General features: G+C 39.7%; 1 protein-coding gene across 2 annotated transcripts in view; it reads right to left on the bottom strand.

Annotated features, from left to right (window-relative positions):
- Positions 1-840: 840 nt before the first annotated feature.
- SIX6 (SIX homeobox 6) overlaps positions 841-20663 on the bottom strand; it is a gene marked incomplete at both ends in the record, with an annotated part of 102496 nt that continues 82673 nt past the window's right edge. The window contains 2 exons of one of the 2 annotated variants that reach the window (XM_081293272.1): positions 841-1009; positions 2098-2697. In XM_081293272.1, coding sequence (XP_081149398.1) covers positions 841-1009; positions 2098-2669 — 741 coding nt within the window. Of the gene's footprint in view, positions 1010-2097; positions 2698-20663 lie in introns of those variants that run through there. The other variant, XM_081293271.1, reaches the window with a different exon arrangement.

The raw sequence follows: 20663 nt of genomic DNA, 5'->3' as shown, positions 1-20663 counted from the left end.
CTGGGGATGTGGGGGGTTGCCTTACAGAGCATACTCATGTTGCCTGTTTCTAGGTTTAAATATATCATAGTGTGTATATATGTATGCATACGCATACTTACATACATACATATTACAACTTGGCTTGGCAGATGGTTATGGACCTACCATTAGTTGGTTTAGAAATACACTGGGAGACCCCAGAGATGGCCTAAGATACAGAGAAAACCCTGAGGAGACTATTTGCAGGAGAGTCCATTCCTGCATGCCTGATTAAGGAAATAAGAATGATCTTTAAAAAAAAAAATCTGAGCAGCTCCCTTAATTAAGAAAGGTTGTCCACCAAGTTGTTTTATTGTTTGGCTTCTCCACACAGAATGCACCAGCTTGCGTTTAGAAACAGCAAGTTCCCCAAGCTACAGAGAAACCTACCATGGCAGTCTCTTAAATAAGTAAACAGCATATATATGTTTTGTTAAAAAAAAACAACTTTAAAGCAAAAGTTATACATATATAACAGCGTCCTTTCGACGTGAAATACCCACAAGAGACTCAGGGCAGGCGCTCAGCGTGCAGTTCGGGTTTCGAAGACTTCTTCGCAGCAAAATCCTTGGGAAAAAGCAAAGCGAGGACAACGGGGCGCTGCCGTCAGGCCTCACCGCGGGCGCCTGTGATAGCGGCGGAAGGGCGCCACTGGAGTTGGGCGGACCGTGGAGCCGACACTGAAACCCAAGCCCGCGGGTCCCTGGCCACCTGGCTTCCGTCGGTGGTGTATTTGTTGGTCTTTCATCCTCTTTTCCGCTTCATTGTTTATCTCGTTTTTACACGGGATTCTGTTTCTGAGCGTGCTGGTTGGGCAGCTTAGATGTCGCATTCACTGTCGCTGGATGTGATGGAGATGGCCGAAGTGGCCGCCTTGCTGGATAGACTAGCGGCCGGACTGGTGGAGACACCCAACACCTCCGGGGTGCCCTCGCCCTCGGCCCGTAGAGCCCGCCCGGAGCCTTGCGACAGAACCTGCTGCTGTAGTCTACGGGGAAGGAAGGGGACACGGGTCACACTGCGGAAAGTTGCCGCCGCCCGTCGTCTCCTTTTTCCACCCCCCTCCCTCGGCCCGCATTCCTTCAGCCCCGTGACCAGATGATCTTCCTCAGACCCTGGCAATTAAGGTGGGGAAGGAGAACCGACAGAGGTCAAGCGGGAGTCCTCGGCCGCTTCTTGGCAGAGTTCTGCAATTGCCTCCGCCCCCTACGTTCCCTTTCTCTGCTCCACTTCCCCTGCCTTTGGTCTTTCCTAGTTGTTCCCTACCTTTGGGAGACTTACAGGACTCTAAGGAAATAGCCGAGGTGTGGATGAATAGGACAGATAAGGCTTCGGACTTGGGACTCCCTTCCCAGTAGTGCATCTGTCTCGGACTAACCTCTGACTCAGTACCCGTGAGGCTCGGTCGGCTCCTGCTAAAGGCAAACATTGCTGCCTGAGGGTCGCACGGAGAGTTTGGGCCTGGGGAACGAGGCAGAGCCCTTGGCCAAAATGTTTTGACTAATGGAGATCCACACGTTCAGTAAGGAAAAACCTGGGCCAACTAGTTTGTTCTTTTGAGACTAGTCGCGCATGGGAAGAAGAAAACTCGACTTTGCACTTAGGAATAGGAGTCCTTTCACAAACCATTTTCAAACCATTAGAGAAGGAGGCACCTGGGCTTTAAAAATGATAACCTGAAGCTGACACATAATAAGCCAGGCTTTCCTTAATAGTAGGAGCCTGGGCCCCGGCTGACAAGAATTAGATTTAGACCTTGGAGTCTCCCGATCTTTTCTAGGATTTTAATCTTTATTTCTCTCCTGCCGACCCCTCTTCATGAAGCCTTAGTTTGGCGACCGAGGCTAGCTGCTATAGTGACCCTGATACGCCGTGAACGATAGAGAAGCTGAGGAACTAGGTGACCATAGGGAACACGCGCACGACAGCCCAAAGCTCAGTGGGCTCCTAAACCGAGGATAGAATGTGCTCCCAACTCCTGAGATTTGATTCTCCAAGCACCAGGTACCTCGCCAAGAATGTCTCCACCCGCCCCCTTCCCTTGCTCACTAAGCGCGGAGGCCGCTAGTTACCGACCTGTTCTTGGCTGCAGCCGCCCGGTCTCTTTGTCGGCGGTTTTTGAACCAGTTGCCCACCTGCGTGGGGGTCAGTCCGGTTGCCTGGGCGAGCTCGCGCTTTTTGCTGGGGTTGGGATATGGGTCCTGCAGATACCACTCTCGGAGCAGGTGTCGCGTGCGCTCCTTGAAGCAATGTGTCTTCTGTTCGCCATCCCAAATGGTACGCGGCAGCGGGAACTTCTTCCTTACACGATACTTGTCCACTGGCCCCAGCGGCCGTCCACGCAGCTTCTCCGCCTCCTGGTAGTGCGCTTCAAGCCATAGTGCCTGCAGCTTAGCGTGCGACTCCTTGGTGAACTTGTGGTTTTCCAGGATATGGTAAAGCTCGCGGTAGTTGCCACCGTGAAAGGCCACGATGGCTCTCGCGCGCAGCACCGACTCGTTCTTGTTGAGGGCTTCACAGGCCGCAGGGGCCACGGGCAGCGACCAGAGGAAGCGACCCAAGCGCTCTACATCGCCGCTCTCCTCCAGCGTCTCACATACCCCGGCCACTTGCTGGGGGCTGAAATTCAAGATGGGTAGCTGAAACATTGAGGCAGCGCCGGCAGCTGTAGGGACACTGAGCCCGGGGCGGGACACACAGCAGATGCCCGCGGGCCAGGGCGGGTGCGCCAGGCTCTTCTCCGCGAGGCGCCTTGGGGTTACACCGCCGGGGCTGCAGTGGCGGCACAACGGCCAGGAGCTAGCGTCCCCGACTGGAGGAGGTTCGGCTCGGCTTGGCTCAGGCACGCAGGCAGGCTAGCTGGCGCGACTACTGGGGTGGGCGGATTGGCGGCGCGGGCGCCATGGAGACCCCCTGTCAGTCACTGGTCGGCTCTGCCAATCAAGGCTGCGACCAGTGCGCCCTGGCCATTTCAGCACCTCCCAGCACTCGACAGCGCCCGCTGTTCGCCGGTGGACTTTTCCTCAGTATTTTATTGAACCCAGAGGATGAAAAGACGTAATGAGTGGCTGGAAAGAAAACAAGTAAGATCGACAGCGTTTCGCTCTCCCACTCTCCTCCTGCCTGGGCCCTCCCTCTTTTTCCCCCATCAAAGAGGCAGGGATGCTACAGGAATTCACTTTGGGGTTATGCGATGCCTCGTCAAAAGGTCTCCAGAGGACAAAGAGGACTGGGCAAAATCGAAATCCTCCAAGAATTCGCAAGTTTAGTTGTAATAACGGAACAGTAAACCCTACGGGGTGAGCATGCACAATGGGGAGAGGGAGGCAAAGCGGATCTTCTCAATTCTTCCAAGTACCCATCCTTACATGCCTGCCACTTCTCCTTTTCCAGCTGTCAAAGCAGCTGGGTGGGAAGCAAATCTGCAGCAGAGGAAACAGGACCAGGGATCTGTAGAAGAGGTCAGTTTGGACTCTATCCCCACTCCCTTCAAAAGTCTCACACTTGATAACAGTTGCTGGCCAAGAAGTAAAAACATTTCAAGCTTTAGAGGACTCTCACCCAAATAAAGATGATGCTCTTTAGTCTCCCCCTCTCCAGTTTAACGGACTTGAACAAATGTGCAGCGTAGCCACATTTAGAGTGAGAAGTCATTGGTAGGTCAGAACAGCAACTTAAAGGCTTGTTTGAAACACGTTTTTTAAAATATTGATTTGCACCTCTTATTGAAGGTTAATTTCTGTGCTAGAACATATAATTGGAACTGGAGACAGAAATCTTGACTTTATAGCCCAAACGCAATTCAGTAAAAATAGAGCAGGGGGGGATCCTCAATTGTGTGTGTGTGTGTGTGTGTGTGTGTGTGTGTGTGTCTGTGTGCGCGCGCGCACGCTTGCGTGGAGCGGGGGCTAGAAAGCACTTCCTAAGCCGCCGGGCCCTGACCCCTCCTGCAGAGAGGAAGGGCTTTCTTGGCGGCTTTGCCTTCTGGCCAGTAGATTGAATTGGCAACTTTTATTGATTCCCAATTGACATCTACATCATACCGTTTTCTGAGGCCTGGGTCAAAGAAACCACGATCTCATCTGGGCCTTTGATGGGGGTTTTTTAGTTTGATGAACATACTCGGTAGAGGGTGTGTCCAAGGAAAACACCAGGAAAATCTTTGGGAGGCCGGTCTTTAGAAAGGGATCAAATGGAAAATTCACCATCGAACTGGACTGGGCCTGGCTGTCTTTTCTTCGGTATCAAGTACAACTTGTATGTGGCTTGCACAGATCTGGTAAATCAGAAGGCAGATAGATAGCACAGATGGTTGGAGGTGTCAGGTCAGATCATGCTACGCCTGAGTGCAGGGCAAAGCTCGTTCTGACGGAAAACCCTGATATTATTTTCACAGATCTTCACAGTTCACTCGAAAAAAATAGCAGAGGGGAAGAAAAAAGCCCTGCAACCATTAACATCATTTCTGTGAGATTGCCAGCCGCCTCAACGGAGAGGCTTTCTTTTCTAAGAGCTCATTTTCTTGAAATGCGACAGGGCAGGGGCAAAATAAAGAGGGCGATGAGGATAATGACAAAGCATAAACCTTCTCTAGCTTGGAGCGACTTCCGAATCAGCCGGAAGGACAACTTTTAGGGGAGAGTCGTCGCATACAGCGGCCCAGAACACGTAGGCGGAGGAGAATTCGCAGCTCTAAAAGCCTGGCGGGCCTTTCTGGGCCGTGGGGGTGAAGAGAAGCATCCCCTTGTTCCATTTTTCAGAGGTTTCTTTATTCTCTCTGGGGATGGCTCCCCTTGCCGGCTCTCGCACGGTGGCAGAAGAGCATCACGCTTGCCCTTCCCTTGAAGAGGCCACAATCACACCGCGACCTTAGCTGGCAAACCCAGAGCGAACTCCAATCCCAGTGCCTAGCTGCTGGAGATGAAAGAAGTTGTCCTCCTCGTCGCAGGCGACCATTTTTCCCCCTTGTCCCTTTGCTACACATAACCAGTTCGAATGCGGCAGATTAGGGGAGAATTGACTTTTTAGCCTTAGCCTTTGTGAGCAAGTCATTTAAATTTTCCTAGCCTAGGCACCCCATCTGAGAAATGGGAGTGTTTATCCTACAGCCCACTTCTTGAACAACAGTTCTGTAAATATTAGAAAAGAGGAGCGCTTTGACTTCTGCGTGTTCAAGGCTCTGGGACCCAGGGTCTAGGTTGGCCGAAGCCAGAGCCACCAGAAGGGGTTTGCTGCATGCGACATAGAAGTGCCTGGAGTCTACTATCACCAGATCCTATCTTCACCATTGTAAGGGATTTCATTTAATTTTATTATCTCTAAGGAAATTAACTTTCCCGGGACACCTAGAAATTACTTATTTTTTTTTCTCTAGCTTCATGCGGCGACAAACAGGAAGAAATAGCGGGGGATCCCTCATCCCTGGAAGAAAGAGCAGCTTTCCTGGGTTCCTTAGAAATAACCCTGTTGTGAAAAAAGACAGTGACCTTCTTCCGGACTTGCCATGAGAATAGTGCACCTTCAGGTCCTCCCCACTACATCCCACCGTCCCGTTTTATTTTACGGAAAGATAGAGTTTAAAAAAAAAAAAAAGGAGAAAAAGAAGAAATTGTTGGGCTCTGTGCCAACCCTCAGGCAGCCCTCCACTCCTGACCCCACGTTTCTTCACTCCTCCCCCACCCCCTCGCCCCCCGCACTTGGCCAGGAAATCCAGAAAGAGCAAAGACAGCCCTTGGCCTCAGGCCTGTCTGGGTGGCTTTCAACTTTCTACAGATCATTTGCAGCTAGTAGATAATGTGAAGATTTGGGCAAATTCTCAGTTTTCACCGGATGTATTTTCTGCTCTCCAAAGTCAGGGTTTTATTTTATAGGGGGAAAATGTGGACATAGAAGCAAATAAAAGAGAATGCCTACAGGCACATTCTGTGTTTAACTATTCAGTGGGTACTTGGACTTAGGCGGAGTGACCCCCGGAAGTTGTGAGGCTCAGGCCAGAAATCTTTGGAGTTCACTGAGTCATGTCTATGTATACTGGGATCTCACCCTATTTCTGCAGCTACTGATCTTCCTCTGTAGAGGAACCCTGTTCATACCTTTCTGAACTATGTAGCTCATATTTGTCAGAGGACAGCACTGCCTTTTAGAAGTCAATACATTCTTACCTCTGGGTTCCAATCTTGTTTTTTACCTTTTCACTGACTTTTCCTAAGTTAAGTGCCTTCAAAATAATGAGGTTTTTTGTTTTGTTTTGTTTGAATAGTCAGGGAATTTAATAATGTAGTAATTGAATCCATCTGAATTTCTTGATGAAGACATTTTACTGGGTATCTGAAAGTCACAGACTGGAAGACCAGTCTTTTGAATGTCAGTTCGGACTTTTGGAAAAGGTCTTGTTTTCCCTTTCCTGTGCCTAAAATCCTGATGTTGATGGTGAGAACTATTTTTAAAAAAAAATTTTATAACTCTAATTTTTAAAATGATTATTTTAAATATTTTATAGCAAGATAATGTAGAAAAATATAAAAGGTATTTATAGACTTTGAAAGGACTATATTAAGATTTCACAATCTCATTTATTCATTAATGTACTATTCTGATTTTCAAATGATATGATCTGCATATAGATATATGTTCAAAACATTTATATATTTGGTAGTCCACATTTAAAGAATATGGAATAAATTCATTATCCTATTTTAAAAGTATTAACTATTTTAATAAATTCCCAAGGTAGGTTGCTGTATTTCATGAACTTCCCCCATGCCACCTTGTAACAAAGAATAAAGATAACTTTCCATTGCATTCTCCTGAGAACAAACACCATTTAAAAAATATTTTGTAGATTTCCTGTCACAGTAAAATTAACCAACAAAAAACATATTACAATGAAAATATTCATCTAATTTTAAGAAATTAAGATTTTTTATTATTCACCAGCAGTTTTTAGATAACATTTTAAAATGATGCAAATTTGTTTATGTTGCTAAGTGGAGGGCATTTTTATAACTTTAAATGTGGAAATGTACTATTTAAAAGTAGTGATTAACTAGTAGTAATTTTAAAAAGTTAGGCTGCCTCTACAACCCTGTTTTGACCTCTAGCTTATGGCTAATCCAAGACATTTGGATGAGAATTTCCTTTTAAGACAAGAATATATACAAGGTATAATTCTTATTCTTATTTTTCTTTTAGTACTGGGGATTGAACTCTAGCCCTCTCTCCACCTTATCACACTTCCAACTCTTTTTAGTTTTTTGAGACAAGATCTCACTAAATTACTGAGGCTGGTCTCAAATTTATAATACTCCTGACTCAGCCTCCTAGTCTTTGAGATTAAGTTATAACTTCTAAAATATAAGCTGTGCTTTTGAATTCACTGTTTTCTCCCCTGCTTCTCTAAAATAAGACTAAATATACACAGGGCTAATCATACCACAGCATTGCTTGCTTAGAGCTATGAATCAATTGGGTTCTTGTTTGAGGGAGTAATGTTTAGAAATGTAACCAGCCTATCACTTCTAAACATGTTATTATCAGTAATGAACCTTTAATTGAATGACTGAAAAAATGATTAATTCATAGTTCTCTACTGGAATATTATTTTTCTACAAGCAGGTTATTTTTTTTACCATTTTCAAATCCAAGGTCAAAGTATCTTTCTAAAACACATAGAAACCTTAAAATTCAATGATATAAAAGGGTGTCAGTTTGTTTAATATATTCTGGGATTAGCCAAACATTATTCACATTAAATTGTATGCATCATATACATGTTAGGCATCATATACATATTATTTATATGTATTATATGTATGTATATATGTATGTATACACATACACACATGTTTATTTATATTATTTTGGTAAATCATGAATCCTTTCCACATACTGTAATGTCAAATAGAGACAGTAACTTTTAATAAATACCTTAAATTCTCTGAATTGACCTAGCTGGTTAGCAGAAAATACTTTTTAAAAATTGCATTATAAAAAATACACATTCTTACCCTTTAAAGCAGCAATTCTCAGCTGAGGGCAATTTTGCTCCCCTTTCCACTTCTCAGATATTGGGCAATATCTGAAGACATTTTTGGTTGTAACAACTGGCATCTAGTGGGTGCCGGCATGTTGTTAAACATGTTGCAATCAAACAGAACAGCTCCCTTCGACAAATATCAATAACATTGCTGTTAAGGAACTTTGCCTCACAGGATCTCAAAATAATTAAGGCATATACAAAACCTGTTAAAATTCTGTTTATTCTGGAGTTGAAGTGTTTTCAAAGGAATCAGTGCATTTTTAATTTCACCTTGGGTGTAGGCCATACTAATAAAATCTATTCCTAAGAATATACTATTAATTTTTCTTCTTAGAATTTACCATAAGTGGTATTAGTAACCCATAAATATCTGTGGCCAAAGTGGGGATTTTATTTCTATCATGATGGAATCTATCGTTTTTTTTTTTTTATTGGTGAAACAGGCAACAATGGGTTATCAGTCTCTCTCTGTTTTACAAATGAATAAAATATGAAGATCAAAGAGTTTAAATGATTACCTATATTACACAGCTAGTGACAGAGGTAGGTGTAAAATACATTCAAACTTCTGTTAGATACTTTGTTTGCCTCAGTCAGGAAAGGTGGTTTAATTTCAGTTGCGTTGAGGGCAGAAGATATGAATTACACAAATACTTATTGATGCCTGCCATATGTGAGACTCTGCACTATTTCATGCTGCTGTGACCTTCATAATTTGCAGCAGGAATTTCAGAGATATTTAAACTATCCTCAGTCTTGTCAGGTGGTGTGATCCTCCTTTCAAAATGTGACTCAGGGACATTCTTTGTTTTCTCTGGGGAGTCTGAGGCTGATGAAGACTCTTCCCTGAGTCAGCACACTGTCCACTAACAGGAAAAATGGAACTGAATGCAGCCTGTGGGGGAGAAGAGATTGGACTTGAGGTGTTTGTTGTAAAGCTGGGTTTAAGTGGAAAAACTCTGAACTCTTTTGTCAGGTCTTTCAAAAGAATAACAGTGATGCTTACAAGCATTTCTATAATTAACAAGCTGTCAACATTTCTATTATGACTACAGAAGTCTATTACAGACCTCAGAATTGTGATAAATGTTTCTTTAGGTCTGAAATGTTAGCCTTCATCTTCTTTTCAGCCTAGGGGCAATTTTTGAAACCAATTTTGTTTCAATCATTTTGGATCAGTTGTGTGGTAATTTTGGAAGTGCAGATGCTCTAGGCCCACCTATTGAAATAAAGATTTTTAAATGGAAACACAGAGAGGAGGCTGCTTAAGCCCCAGTGGGGACCAGCTGCAAAGCTCTGGCAGGGAATTGTATGGGCAGACAGTGGGAATAGATTTAGAAAAACATTAAGGGACAGAGAAATGTGTGCATGTTTCCTTTAACAACATATTTTTTTCCCCTTCAGGTTCTTTCAAATTATAAAAATTTAAACCTTCCTATTTTTTCTTTTCTGTATTTTTTTTTTTTGTTGTTGTTATTACCTTCTCTGTTGTGCTAGGTTTTGGAGTAATTAATGTAAGAAAATTCATCATTTCAGATATTAAAATTTGGGGCTGAACTGATTTTTTGAAATTTTGTATTTATTTTTTACCCTTCCTTTAGTTAAATTTTCTTCTGTTCCACGCATCTCCTTTTTGCTTGTTCATCTTTTCATCCTTATTTGTACTTTTGGGAGTTTCTGATGGTTATCTTATTTCCTAATGATTATATTTCAATATCATAATAATTTATATTTATGTTCTTTCTGTTTGTTCTGATTCCACAACTCCTTCCTTCTACTTTGTAGTCTCCATTGCCCAGTACCTCCTCAGTAGACTTAAGTTTTTATTTCTTTTATTAGTACATTATAGTTATACAAGTAGTTGGGTTCATTTTGACAAAATCATATAGCATGGGATTTGATTTCTCCATTTCAGTCCCTGGTCCCTTAATTTCTCTTCACTTCTCCCTTTCCCTAGTCTTCTTCCTCTACTGTTTTTTCTCACACTTGTTTATTTATTTATTTATTTATGATTGTTTTTTTTATAGATACATAAGGTGGGATTTGTTGTGGTATATTTATACACGCACATGGTATAATTTTATCAAATTCACTCCACATTTTCTTCTCTTTTCCATCCTTCCTTTCTTCTTCCCAGTCTCTTTCTACTTCACTGATCTTTCTTATATCTTTTGATAGCTGACCCCCCACACCTTTATCTCCACCCCCTTATTTTACTCTAGCTTCCACATATTAGAGAAATCTTTCACCCTGGATTTTATGATCTGGGACTTAAGCCTTCTCTTAAAATTGTGAGGTAGACAAAGACAAAAATCTTTCTACTGAAAGAAGATGAAGGGGAAGGGGTACAGTTCTCAGAGAAAGAGGGGTATAGTCACTGTAATGATATTTTGGGCAATAATGTTTCTCAAACTAAACTTTATAGAAGTAGATAGATAAAGTAGTAGAAATAGTGAGGACTTTAGATATTTTAAAGTTTAAGTATTGATTTTGGGTCATATTTTCCTTATCTGATATATGGTATTATACTTATGCTATAAGGTAGGTGTGGGGGTTAAATGAGATTATGAACAACTTTTCCTTGCATGGGACCTAATATGGAGTAAATTCTTGATTATTAGTTCCCCTCTTGTGAGCCATCATCCACTTAATCTATCAGTTACGCCTCCTATGTTGTCCTAGTGATATCTCACTTTCTCTCTTGTCTTTGGTGTTCTGCTTGGGTCTCTTAAAACCTTGCAAGCAATAGGTTCTTTTGAAGTAGGCCTTCCTATTCTATGGAGCACTTGTGCAACAAGTTAATCTTAAAAAGTCATCAATAGCTTATGTGAAATTCCTCAAATGCCCACTGTATTTGTTTCCTGTGGCTGTTGTAACAAATTACCACAAACTGGGTGGTGTAAAGCAACAGAAATTTATTCTTGCATAGTTCTAGAGGCCACAAATCTGGATCAAAGTGTTGGCAGGGTCATGCTTTTTCCAGAGACTCTTGGGAGCAGTGTGTCTTCTCTCTATCAGCTTCTGAACCTTGCTGGCACTTCTTGGTTTGTGACTGCCTCTCTCCAGTCTCTTCCTCCCTCCTCACATCACTTCTTTGTGTGTATGTGAAATCTTTGTGTTTTATAAGGATCCAGGTGAATGCATGAGGAACCACCTGGGTTATCTAGGATATGCTTCTCTTCTCAAGATCCCTTACTTAATCACATAATTTGCCACATAAAGTTAAAGTCACAGATCCTGGGGATCAAAAGTGAATACACCTTTGGAGACCTTCTTTCCTCCTGCATACCATACCCAGTTGTATGACAAATATAGTAGTCTCAAATGTTTCTTGGAAGGGAATAGAAATAATAGAACATTGTGAGTGGATGATCTAGAACTTGGAAAATAAATCCTTTTGAATTTTTACAAATAAATTATAGACTTTTCACCTCAATACTACTCAATGTTAAGATTAGTAAAAGTCTAATCAAAGAAGAATTTTCAATAATTTCTTCATTTTATGTAAAATATTGTGTTTTTAGAGCTTTTAAAACTTCCCTTGGGATAAAAATAGAAGTGAAAACTAAAGAAGTATATTTACGTCACAGAATAAGTGAAAGATTTCATTCCTTTCTGCATATTTTATTCTAGTATACAGTGAAGAATTGTTATGGTATTATGTTGAAGTACAGTTCACAGATATATGAAGAAATTTGCAGCTTATTTTCATTTTTCTTATTTCAGGGAGTTGAAATAGAACCCTTTCCTCTTTTAAGCACTGCTCTCTTATAGATATTATCTTGTAAAACAAGAGTCAAAGGAGTCTTGTGCAATAAATCACTAAGTGTAAATCACTTTACACAAGTGATTTAATTCTTCAATATTATTTACTTAATTTAACATATGTCAGTGAGCTTTTTATTTGGATTTAGTAAAAATCCATATCAAATAATATTCTATTTTATTTTATCTAATCTTCCTTTTCCATTCTTAGCAGTTGGGAAGTAGTTATTACAGCAACAATTCTTCTATTTAGATTTTGGCACATAGAAAACAACTATTTGTCAAAAAATGCATGTTTTTAAAACAATTTGCTTGACTCAAAATAGTTCCTTCCAGGCATAATTCAGACAGTTAACTCTTTTAAAAACATTATGCATATGATGTTTTTTTCTTTTCGTTTTCTTATTTTTACCTGCTCTCTTAATTATTCCATATGATAAGATTATTACTTATATGATTTGTAACTCAAACACTTAATATTTCCCACGTCGTAATGTGCTGTTTTTCCTTCCATGACACTCCTGCTTTGCCCATTCTTGTCACCCATATATAATCAAGACTTTTTAGTTTCTCACTTTCCTCCTCTTTATTCCAATTCTAACATTTTTTCTAAAATAATGTATTAACCGGGGTTTTCCTTCTAATGTGTCCCTTTTGTTCCAAGAATATTTTTTTAAGGTGATATCATATTGACTGAGATTTTTATTTATTTATTTTGGTGGTGGGTACTAGGGATTGAACTCAGTGGTACTCCATCACTGAGCCACATCCCTAGCCCTATTTTGTATTTTATTTAGAGACAGAGTCTCACTAAGTTGCTTAGCGCCTCACTTTTTGCTGAGGCTGGCTTTGAACTCGCAATCTTCCTGCCTCAGCTTCCCAGGTCGCTGGGATTACAGGCCTGCACCACCGCACCTGGCTCCCAAGAATACTTTTTAATAATTATGTCACACACATATCTAGATAATCCACTCTTCATTTTCTTTTGGTTTTGGTGGTGGGAAATGAATCCAGGGCTTTGCACATGTTAAGCAAGTACTCTCACCACTGAGCTACACACCATACTAGACAGTCTATTCTTGTCCCCCACACTCATACACATGTTCCTCTCTTCATTCTTCACTTTGCTTTGCTTTATTTGTTAAAATTTAGGTTTTTATACATTTTCTTCATCTAGAATATTCATTTTTTCCCCCTTACTGGAAATATCTTCTTTGTTTTTCTTCTTATAAAATCTCTAATGCTCATTAAAATAAAAATCCAAACACTAAGATTATATGGAGTCAAAAGTGAAAGTTTCTTGTAGTGCTGTTATTCCAGAGATAACCAGAACTTATCAGTATGAGGTGCATATCTTTACAGATATATTTCTCTTTGTATAGAGATCTACACTTTTTCGGGGGAGTACTAGGAATTTAACCTAGTGGTGTTTTACCACTAAGTCACATCCCCAGTCCTTTTTATTTTTTAATTTGAGACATGGTTTTACTAACTTGCTTAGGGCCTCACTAAATTGCTGAGGCTGACCTTGAACTCTCAATCCTCCTGCCTCAACCTCCCTAGTTGCTGGGGTTACAGGTATGGGTCACCACACTGGGATTAGAAATACACACTTTTTTTCCCCCTTTGACGGAAAAAAAGTGTGTATTTTTTGACGGAAAAAAAAGTGTGTATTGCACTGATTTAGAATCCTTTTTCATGATAAAATTTCTCAAACATTGTTTTCTGATAATAAATACATGTTACCATTTTGAATGGTTATATTCCTTCATAAATGCTGTAATGTAGTTAACTAGTTTCTACTGATGTTTAAATTGTTTCCAGATTTTCACATTATAAACAATAAAGCAATAAACATCTTTATGTATCATTCAGTCTTTTCCTTCAAATTCTTGGAAGTGAAATGGATGGGCCAAAGGGTATACATATTTTTAAAAATTGATACATATTTCCAAATTCCATTCAAAAATATTTTTATCAGTTTTTATGTCTACCATACTGCATATGAATTTATTTCCCCCATACCCTGACCATTATTCTTCTCAGAAATATTTGCCAACTTGATAGGTGAAAAATGATTTTTTCATTTTTTAAAATAGGTATTTCTCTTATTATTAATTAGGTTATGCATTTTAATCTAAGTATTGGCCATATATATTCTTTCTTTTCAGAATTTTCCACTTACATTCCTTGATTGGAATTTTTGTTCTGTTAAAATTATTTGTAAGATCTCTTCTGATATTAAGGATACTGTTCTCATCTTTCCATTGCTGTGATAAATTCCTGAGAAAAACAAAATTAAAAGAGGAAAAATTTATTTTGGCTCATAGTTTCAGAGGTTTCAGTCCATGGTCAGCTAGCTCCATTGTTTCTGGGCCTGTGGTCAGATGAACATCATGGCAGAAGGGTATGGTAGAGAAAAGCTGCTCACCTCATGGCAGCCAAAGGCCAAGTATAAGTTATAGACCATAAGGGCACTCCCTCATGGACCCATTTTCTAAAACTAGACCTCACCTCTGACAGTTTCTACCACCTCCCAGTAATCTATTCAATTATGGTCCATCAATGGATTAATTCACTGATGAGGTTAGAGCTCTCATGATTCAATCACTCCCCAAAAGTCTCACCTGTGAATTGCCAATGTCTTGGCTTGGCACAGAATCACGAGCCACCACACACCTTGTAGATTCAAACAGCAATTCTTTATTCCTGAACTCACACCGGCCTCTACACACGTTCTGGGGCAATCCCAGTTCTGCTGCCGCCCCATTCACCTACTCCACGAGGCTTTTTTTCCAATATCCCATTTGAATCTCACGAGAACTCAACGGGAACAAGCAGCAGGAACACCCTAATCCCGGCAGCAATAATCTTCAACCTCCAACTTCCCTAAAACCCCTATTGTCTTAAACCGGGAACGCCTTAAAACCAAATTATCTTAAACCCGGATACTTCCTAAAACCTGGATCCACCCTGGTCATTGAGCAGGGTCACCTTTCTCAAACACACATGCAAGGTCACAGCAAATTTCCAAGGCAAGTCCATTTAACATGGGGTATGCTGGCAAGGAAATATCGATGCCTCATTCCTACTTGGCAATGGCCCTCAGCAGTGAATACTTACTATGGGGAAACAAGCATTCAACCTATGAGCTGTTGGGGAACATTCCACATTCAAATCACAACAGATACATTTTCTTCCTGTCATATATTGCAGATATTTCTTTCAAGTTTTTCATTTGCCTTTTAACTTCATGGTGTTGTTTGCCCTATAGGTTTATAGTTTTTAAGTAATCAAGTCTGGTTCTGCCTTGGGTATCATATTTAAGGATAGGCCCTCTTGCCAACTATAGAAACAATCTGTATATTCTTACCCTATTCTTCTTAGATTAAAAAAAATTTAGACTTTTTATTCTATCTGGATTTATTTTGATATCTGATATAAATTTGGAATCAAACATGGTTTTATTTCCCCTCCTAATATAATTTTCTAATGTTACTGCTATTATTTATTGATTGGTCTGTTCTTTCCTCAGGAAAATGGTGCCTTTATCACATAATAAATTTCTATGTACACATAGAAATTCTTCAGGACCTCCTATTGTCTTTCATCATTATGTCTACTTATTCTTGTGGTTTTAGTATGCTAGTTGAGCTACATTTTAATATCAGGTAGACCAAAATTTCTAGTAATTTTTTAAAGAAAATTCTTTGACTATTTTGTGAATATTTTCTTCCACATGAACTTTAAAATCTGTTTGCATTTAGGGTGAACTTTTTGCCACTGTGACCAGAGACCTGACAAGAACAATTTTAGAAGAGGAAGTTTATTTGGTGCTCATGGTTTTAGAGGTCTCAGTCCAGAAGTGGCCAACTCCATTGCTCTATGCCTGAGGGAAAGCAGAACATCAAGGCAGAAGAGCAAGACAGAGGCAAACAGGACGATCTGGAAGCAGAGAGAGTTCTCTCTTACCAGGAACAAAACATATACCTCAAAGACATATCCCAATGACCCACCCTCTCTAGCCACACCCTACCTGCCTGTAGTTACCACATAACTAATCCCTATCAGGGGATTGATTGGCTGATTAGGTTAAAACTCTCATAACCTAATTGTTTCATCCCTCAACTTTTTGCATTGTCTCACACATGAGCTTTTGGGGAACTCCACATATCTAAACCACAACAGTTTGTCAAATTTCTTTTCTACTACCCTGATGAGTCCAGTGAGAATTTTCATGGAATTACATTACATAAATAGATTGATTTGAGATAAATCTTCACCATGTTGAATGTTCCAATTCAGGTACATGGAATGTTTTTTATTTATTCAAATGTTCTTTTAGGTCCTTCAGTTAAATTTTATAGTTTTCTCATAAACAGACATGAGAATTGAAAAAGTTTCTCTTGAGGTTATTAGTGTAAAGGCCTTAAATCCTATAAAACTGCAGAGTTTAATGCCATCATTGTATTACAGCATAGTACAATAACTAACACTTAGTATTGTTTTAAATGAATGAGAAGGGTTTTCCTTTGAGTTCCCTTCAGTAGATAGATACAGGTAATTGGAGGGAAGGATGAGCAGAAAATGAGGTTAGAGCTTAAAGAGCTGTCTGGAACAAGGGCTTTGATAACTGGCCTTTCCTATCCCTTCTTAATCTGTGAATGCATCCAAGATATACCTGAGAAATTGTAACTAATGAAATTGAGTGATTAATCTGGAAAGGTATAGGTCTCTCTAAATGGAGTGTTCATACTTATTCTGGGCCTAGAAATTATGTTAGCTCATTTGACAATAAATTGTATGTTAGCTCATTCAATAACTAATAAGAAGCCAAAGGTTTTGATGCTACAATGAGTATGTGGGATTCTGTACATAGAAAAAAAGAAATGCAATTAGAAACTCTAGGGAAAACAAAATTTATATAAGAAGTCATGGATTAATATGAAAAAACCCTAAAATATGGCAGTATTATAAATAATTGGTGGAGACTAAACAAAGAAAATGTAATTGATTTTGATGCTTGGAAATCTGATGCAAGTAAATTTTCAAGTGGCATGTGCAGTGATATAGAATTTCACTACCTCTATTGTTTTTTTGCAATCCACAGGACCCTGTAGGTGCAGGTAGTAGAAATCCAAGTTAGACTACCTTGAACAAATAGGGAATCTACTGTGTTATAGAACTGGAAATAGCTGATTCTTCTATACCTTACATTTGCTTTCATCTGGGTTGCCTTCATTGTAGAACAGGCTTTTTCCATTTAATGTGATACAAAATTATTAGCAGCCACAGGCTTACAAGGTTTTGGAGTTTATTAGTTGAGAGACATCTTTCTTCTATATCATTTAAGAAAATATTGACTCTGGGAATGGAGTGCTCTAATGGACCACACCAATTCACATGTCTTTCCAAAAGAGCATAGCCCTGTGGTAGCAAGATATGGTTTGGTTCCTGTGGGGGGAAAAAAAGTAGTTTTGTTGTCTGAGGATGAATATTGAATGTCATGAGTCTTTATTTCTCTATAACCGATTCAATCTTTTAAATCTTCCACCCTTCTATATTTCAGGAACATAGGGGTAGATGGGGAAAAACTTTAAACTTCTCAATCAGAGATATCTTAGTTACTGCCAACATGTAAGTTTCTTTTAGGTAATTTATTATTTTTTAGTTAAATGCTAAATCTTTACAATTTCCTCTGCCTCTCTAAAATGGCATCTTTTTTATGCGGGATATGGGGCAAATGTGACTTCATGATTCAGTAGATGGTGCCTTGGGTATATTTGATGTTTTTTGCTCCTTTCTGGTCTCTGCTGTGGAACAAATGACTTTATGGTGTGGACTGGTGTGTGTTATGTTGGAGTGTTATGCAGGCGTTCAGTGCTAGTATCTGGACTTCTAGACATTTACCTTCAGGAGGGAAACACTATTTAATTGTGTTTGCCCATATCTCTATAGTAGTCTCTTTACTAATGTCTTATCATTTTAATTTTTTGGTGTGAATTTTATTTTCTGTCAGCTACTGGCTGACTTTGAACTAAAGGTTATTGAGATCATTGATTTTTTCTCAATATCATCCCAATTACATGTATATATTTCATATGGTTTTCATCACCATTATCATCTGTCTTTGCTGTTAAATGGTGATGTTTTTGAGAGTAAGGACTTTCTTCTTCTTTGTAATTCCAGTGTTTAGCATACTACATAATTTCATGCAGTTTTCTATAAAGTGCCATAGACTTCAATGAAAGGGATATTAGTTTGGGGGGGTCAACCCTGAGCTATCTGAATGGCCTCTACCCAGCCTTGGAGCCAAGGAGATTTTGGTCTGGCATTGCAAGTCATGTTGTGGCTTATTATGCAAAACACATGGTGACCTCAGTCTTCGCTGGGCTAGAGAGGTTGCTCTGTAGCTCCGGATTTGGGCATTACCCATTGGCCTTGGACAGCACCTCCCCCGCTACCTAATTTGGCAAAAGAACATTCCATTGAAATCCTATGAATCCCCCTTGTATAAATAAAGAAAACGCAGGCTCCTCTCCCTCTCTCCTTCCAGTGTGGAAGCAGGACCCTTAAGGTCATAGAGCCATGCCACCCTCGTTTTTCAAAATTATTTCTGTATTGTGTGATTTTTTGCCATATTTCTCAGTCGGTACATTTCATATCCCATGTGAGATGTGGGAGAGAAAAGTAAGAATCAAGATATTAGGATGGGATTTCTGGGGAGGTTGGAACTTCACCATGAAGAATAAGTAGATATTAATTGGGTCAAGAAGAACAAACTTTTCAGTCAAGTGGAACACTTGAACACAAAGCCACAGAGGCTTCAATAAGCACAATATCTTCATTGATCACTGAGGGATCTGTCTTGATTAAAGTAGAAAGATTTTGTTAAGAAATAAAGTTGAGGTCATAATATAGTCTTAAAATACTGAAGAGGCGTTCCAGTTTGAAGCAGAGGAAAATGTTTTGATTTTTTTAATCAGGTAAATAACATGATGGAATAGATATAAGAAAAATCATTATTATTATTGCATGGAATAGAAAACTACAGGGTAGATCAAATAGAAGGTATCCCCAGTCTGTTACAGTAATCCATACCTGAAACAGTGTATCCATCTTGGGGAACCTACTTCTCATTCATTCATTTATTCATAAATTAATTTATGTTGAGTTTCTACTATGAGTTAGGCCCTGTGTTAGGTGCTGAGGATATAATGGAGTAAAAAACAGGAGTAAAGTTAAAGAATTGTGTAAGATAAAGGATAGGATAAGAGGGAATAAGCTGAAATGGATTTTAGAAGTAAGCAGACATATTTGAGGAGAAATAGGATTGTGCCAAGAACAGAATCAAAGGTGCATAAACAGTAAAATAGTGGATGGGTTAGATTAACATTTGGTGGTGTCTACAAGATATATTAGTAATGAAAAAGTCTGCTTTTCGCATTTGTTTCAAAAAGTTTGCATAAACACAGAAGGAGGAATCCACTGGCATTAAGATTATTGTCGAGAAGGCAGAATTGTCAAACAATTACCCATATTTTATCAACATAATAATTTAAGGCAGTGATGAAGATATAAGCCTGATTTAGCCTAGAAAGTCAGCTGCATTGACCCAGACTTAGAAGATCAAATGAGGAGTCAAAGAAAAAGTGTTGGTTATAAATCCAATCATGCTATTTGAAAATCCTTGCACATTTTAAACCTGTTTTCCCTTTTGATTTGACTGCCATTTCTATAAATAAATTGGTCTTAGCAAATTCACATTGCTTCACTTCCTCTTCTGTAACTCTTTTTCCTATAAAGCTATTTGTAAAGTGAAGTGGCATCCATTCTCTTGGAAGTGCTCATGAGTTGAATTGGGATTGTAGCTATTATAAAAAACTACTGCTGTAAGCTATTTGTTGTAGCTACCAAGGGGTAGGGGAGGCAAGACCGGGTTGAGTCTTTTCTCATGGCACCTATAATAAGCGGATGATGTAGATATTCATACAATAATTATATAAATAGTGGAGAATTACAACTGTCTTAATGGCTATGAAGGATAAGTGCATAAACATTACAGAGGCTGTGATACTTGAGTTGAGAGTTGAAGAATAAGTAGGAGGTTATTAAATGAAGAAAGATAGAGCATTCTAGGCTGAGGAGCTAGCAAATAATATGTCCCTGTGATGGAAAGGATTATGTTGAGAACTGAAAGGTTTTTAATGAGGGTGGATTTCAGAGAGGAAGATGGAGTTAGTATAATATGAAGATACAGAGAAGGTAGGGACAGGACTATAAAGGACCCTATAGGTCATGATAACAATTTTGTTCTTTATTCCTAGAGCAGTAGAAATCACTGATATATTTTAAGGTGTGTGTGTATGTATGGGGGGAGATAGAGTATTAAATTTTTATTTAAGAATTGCTCTATTAGGCCAATTGTAGTGGCACACGCCTGTAATCCCAGTGGCTCCGGAGGCAGAAGCAGGAGGATCTCGAGTTCAAAGCCTCAGCAATTTAGCGAGGTGCTAAATAATTCAGTGAGACCCTATCGCTAAATAAAATACAAAATAGTGCTGGGAATGTGGCTCAGTGGACAAGTACTCCTGAGTTCAATCCCTAGCACCCTCCCTCCCCCTCAAAAAAAAAAAAAAAGAATTGCTCTATCAGGATGATCAGGATGGGTAGAGAAAGGACAAGAGGGTCAAAGTAGATATGCAGCAAAACTAGTTTGAAAGTCATTACAAAAATACAGATACAAGGGGCTGGGGATGTGGCTCAAGCGGTAGCGCGCTCGCCTGGCATGCGTGTGGCCCGGGTTCGATCCTCAGCACCACATACAAAGATGTTGTGT

Source organism: Spermophilus citellus (assembly GCF_964194105.1).
Source record: "Spermophilus citellus genome assembly, chromosome: 4".
NCBI classification, from domain to species: Eukaryota; Metazoa; Chordata; class Mammalia; order Rodentia; family Sciuridae; genus Spermophilus; species Spermophilus citellus.
Note: the sequence above shows the minus strand (reverse complement) of the source record. Positions and strands in the feature narration are given on the sequence as shown.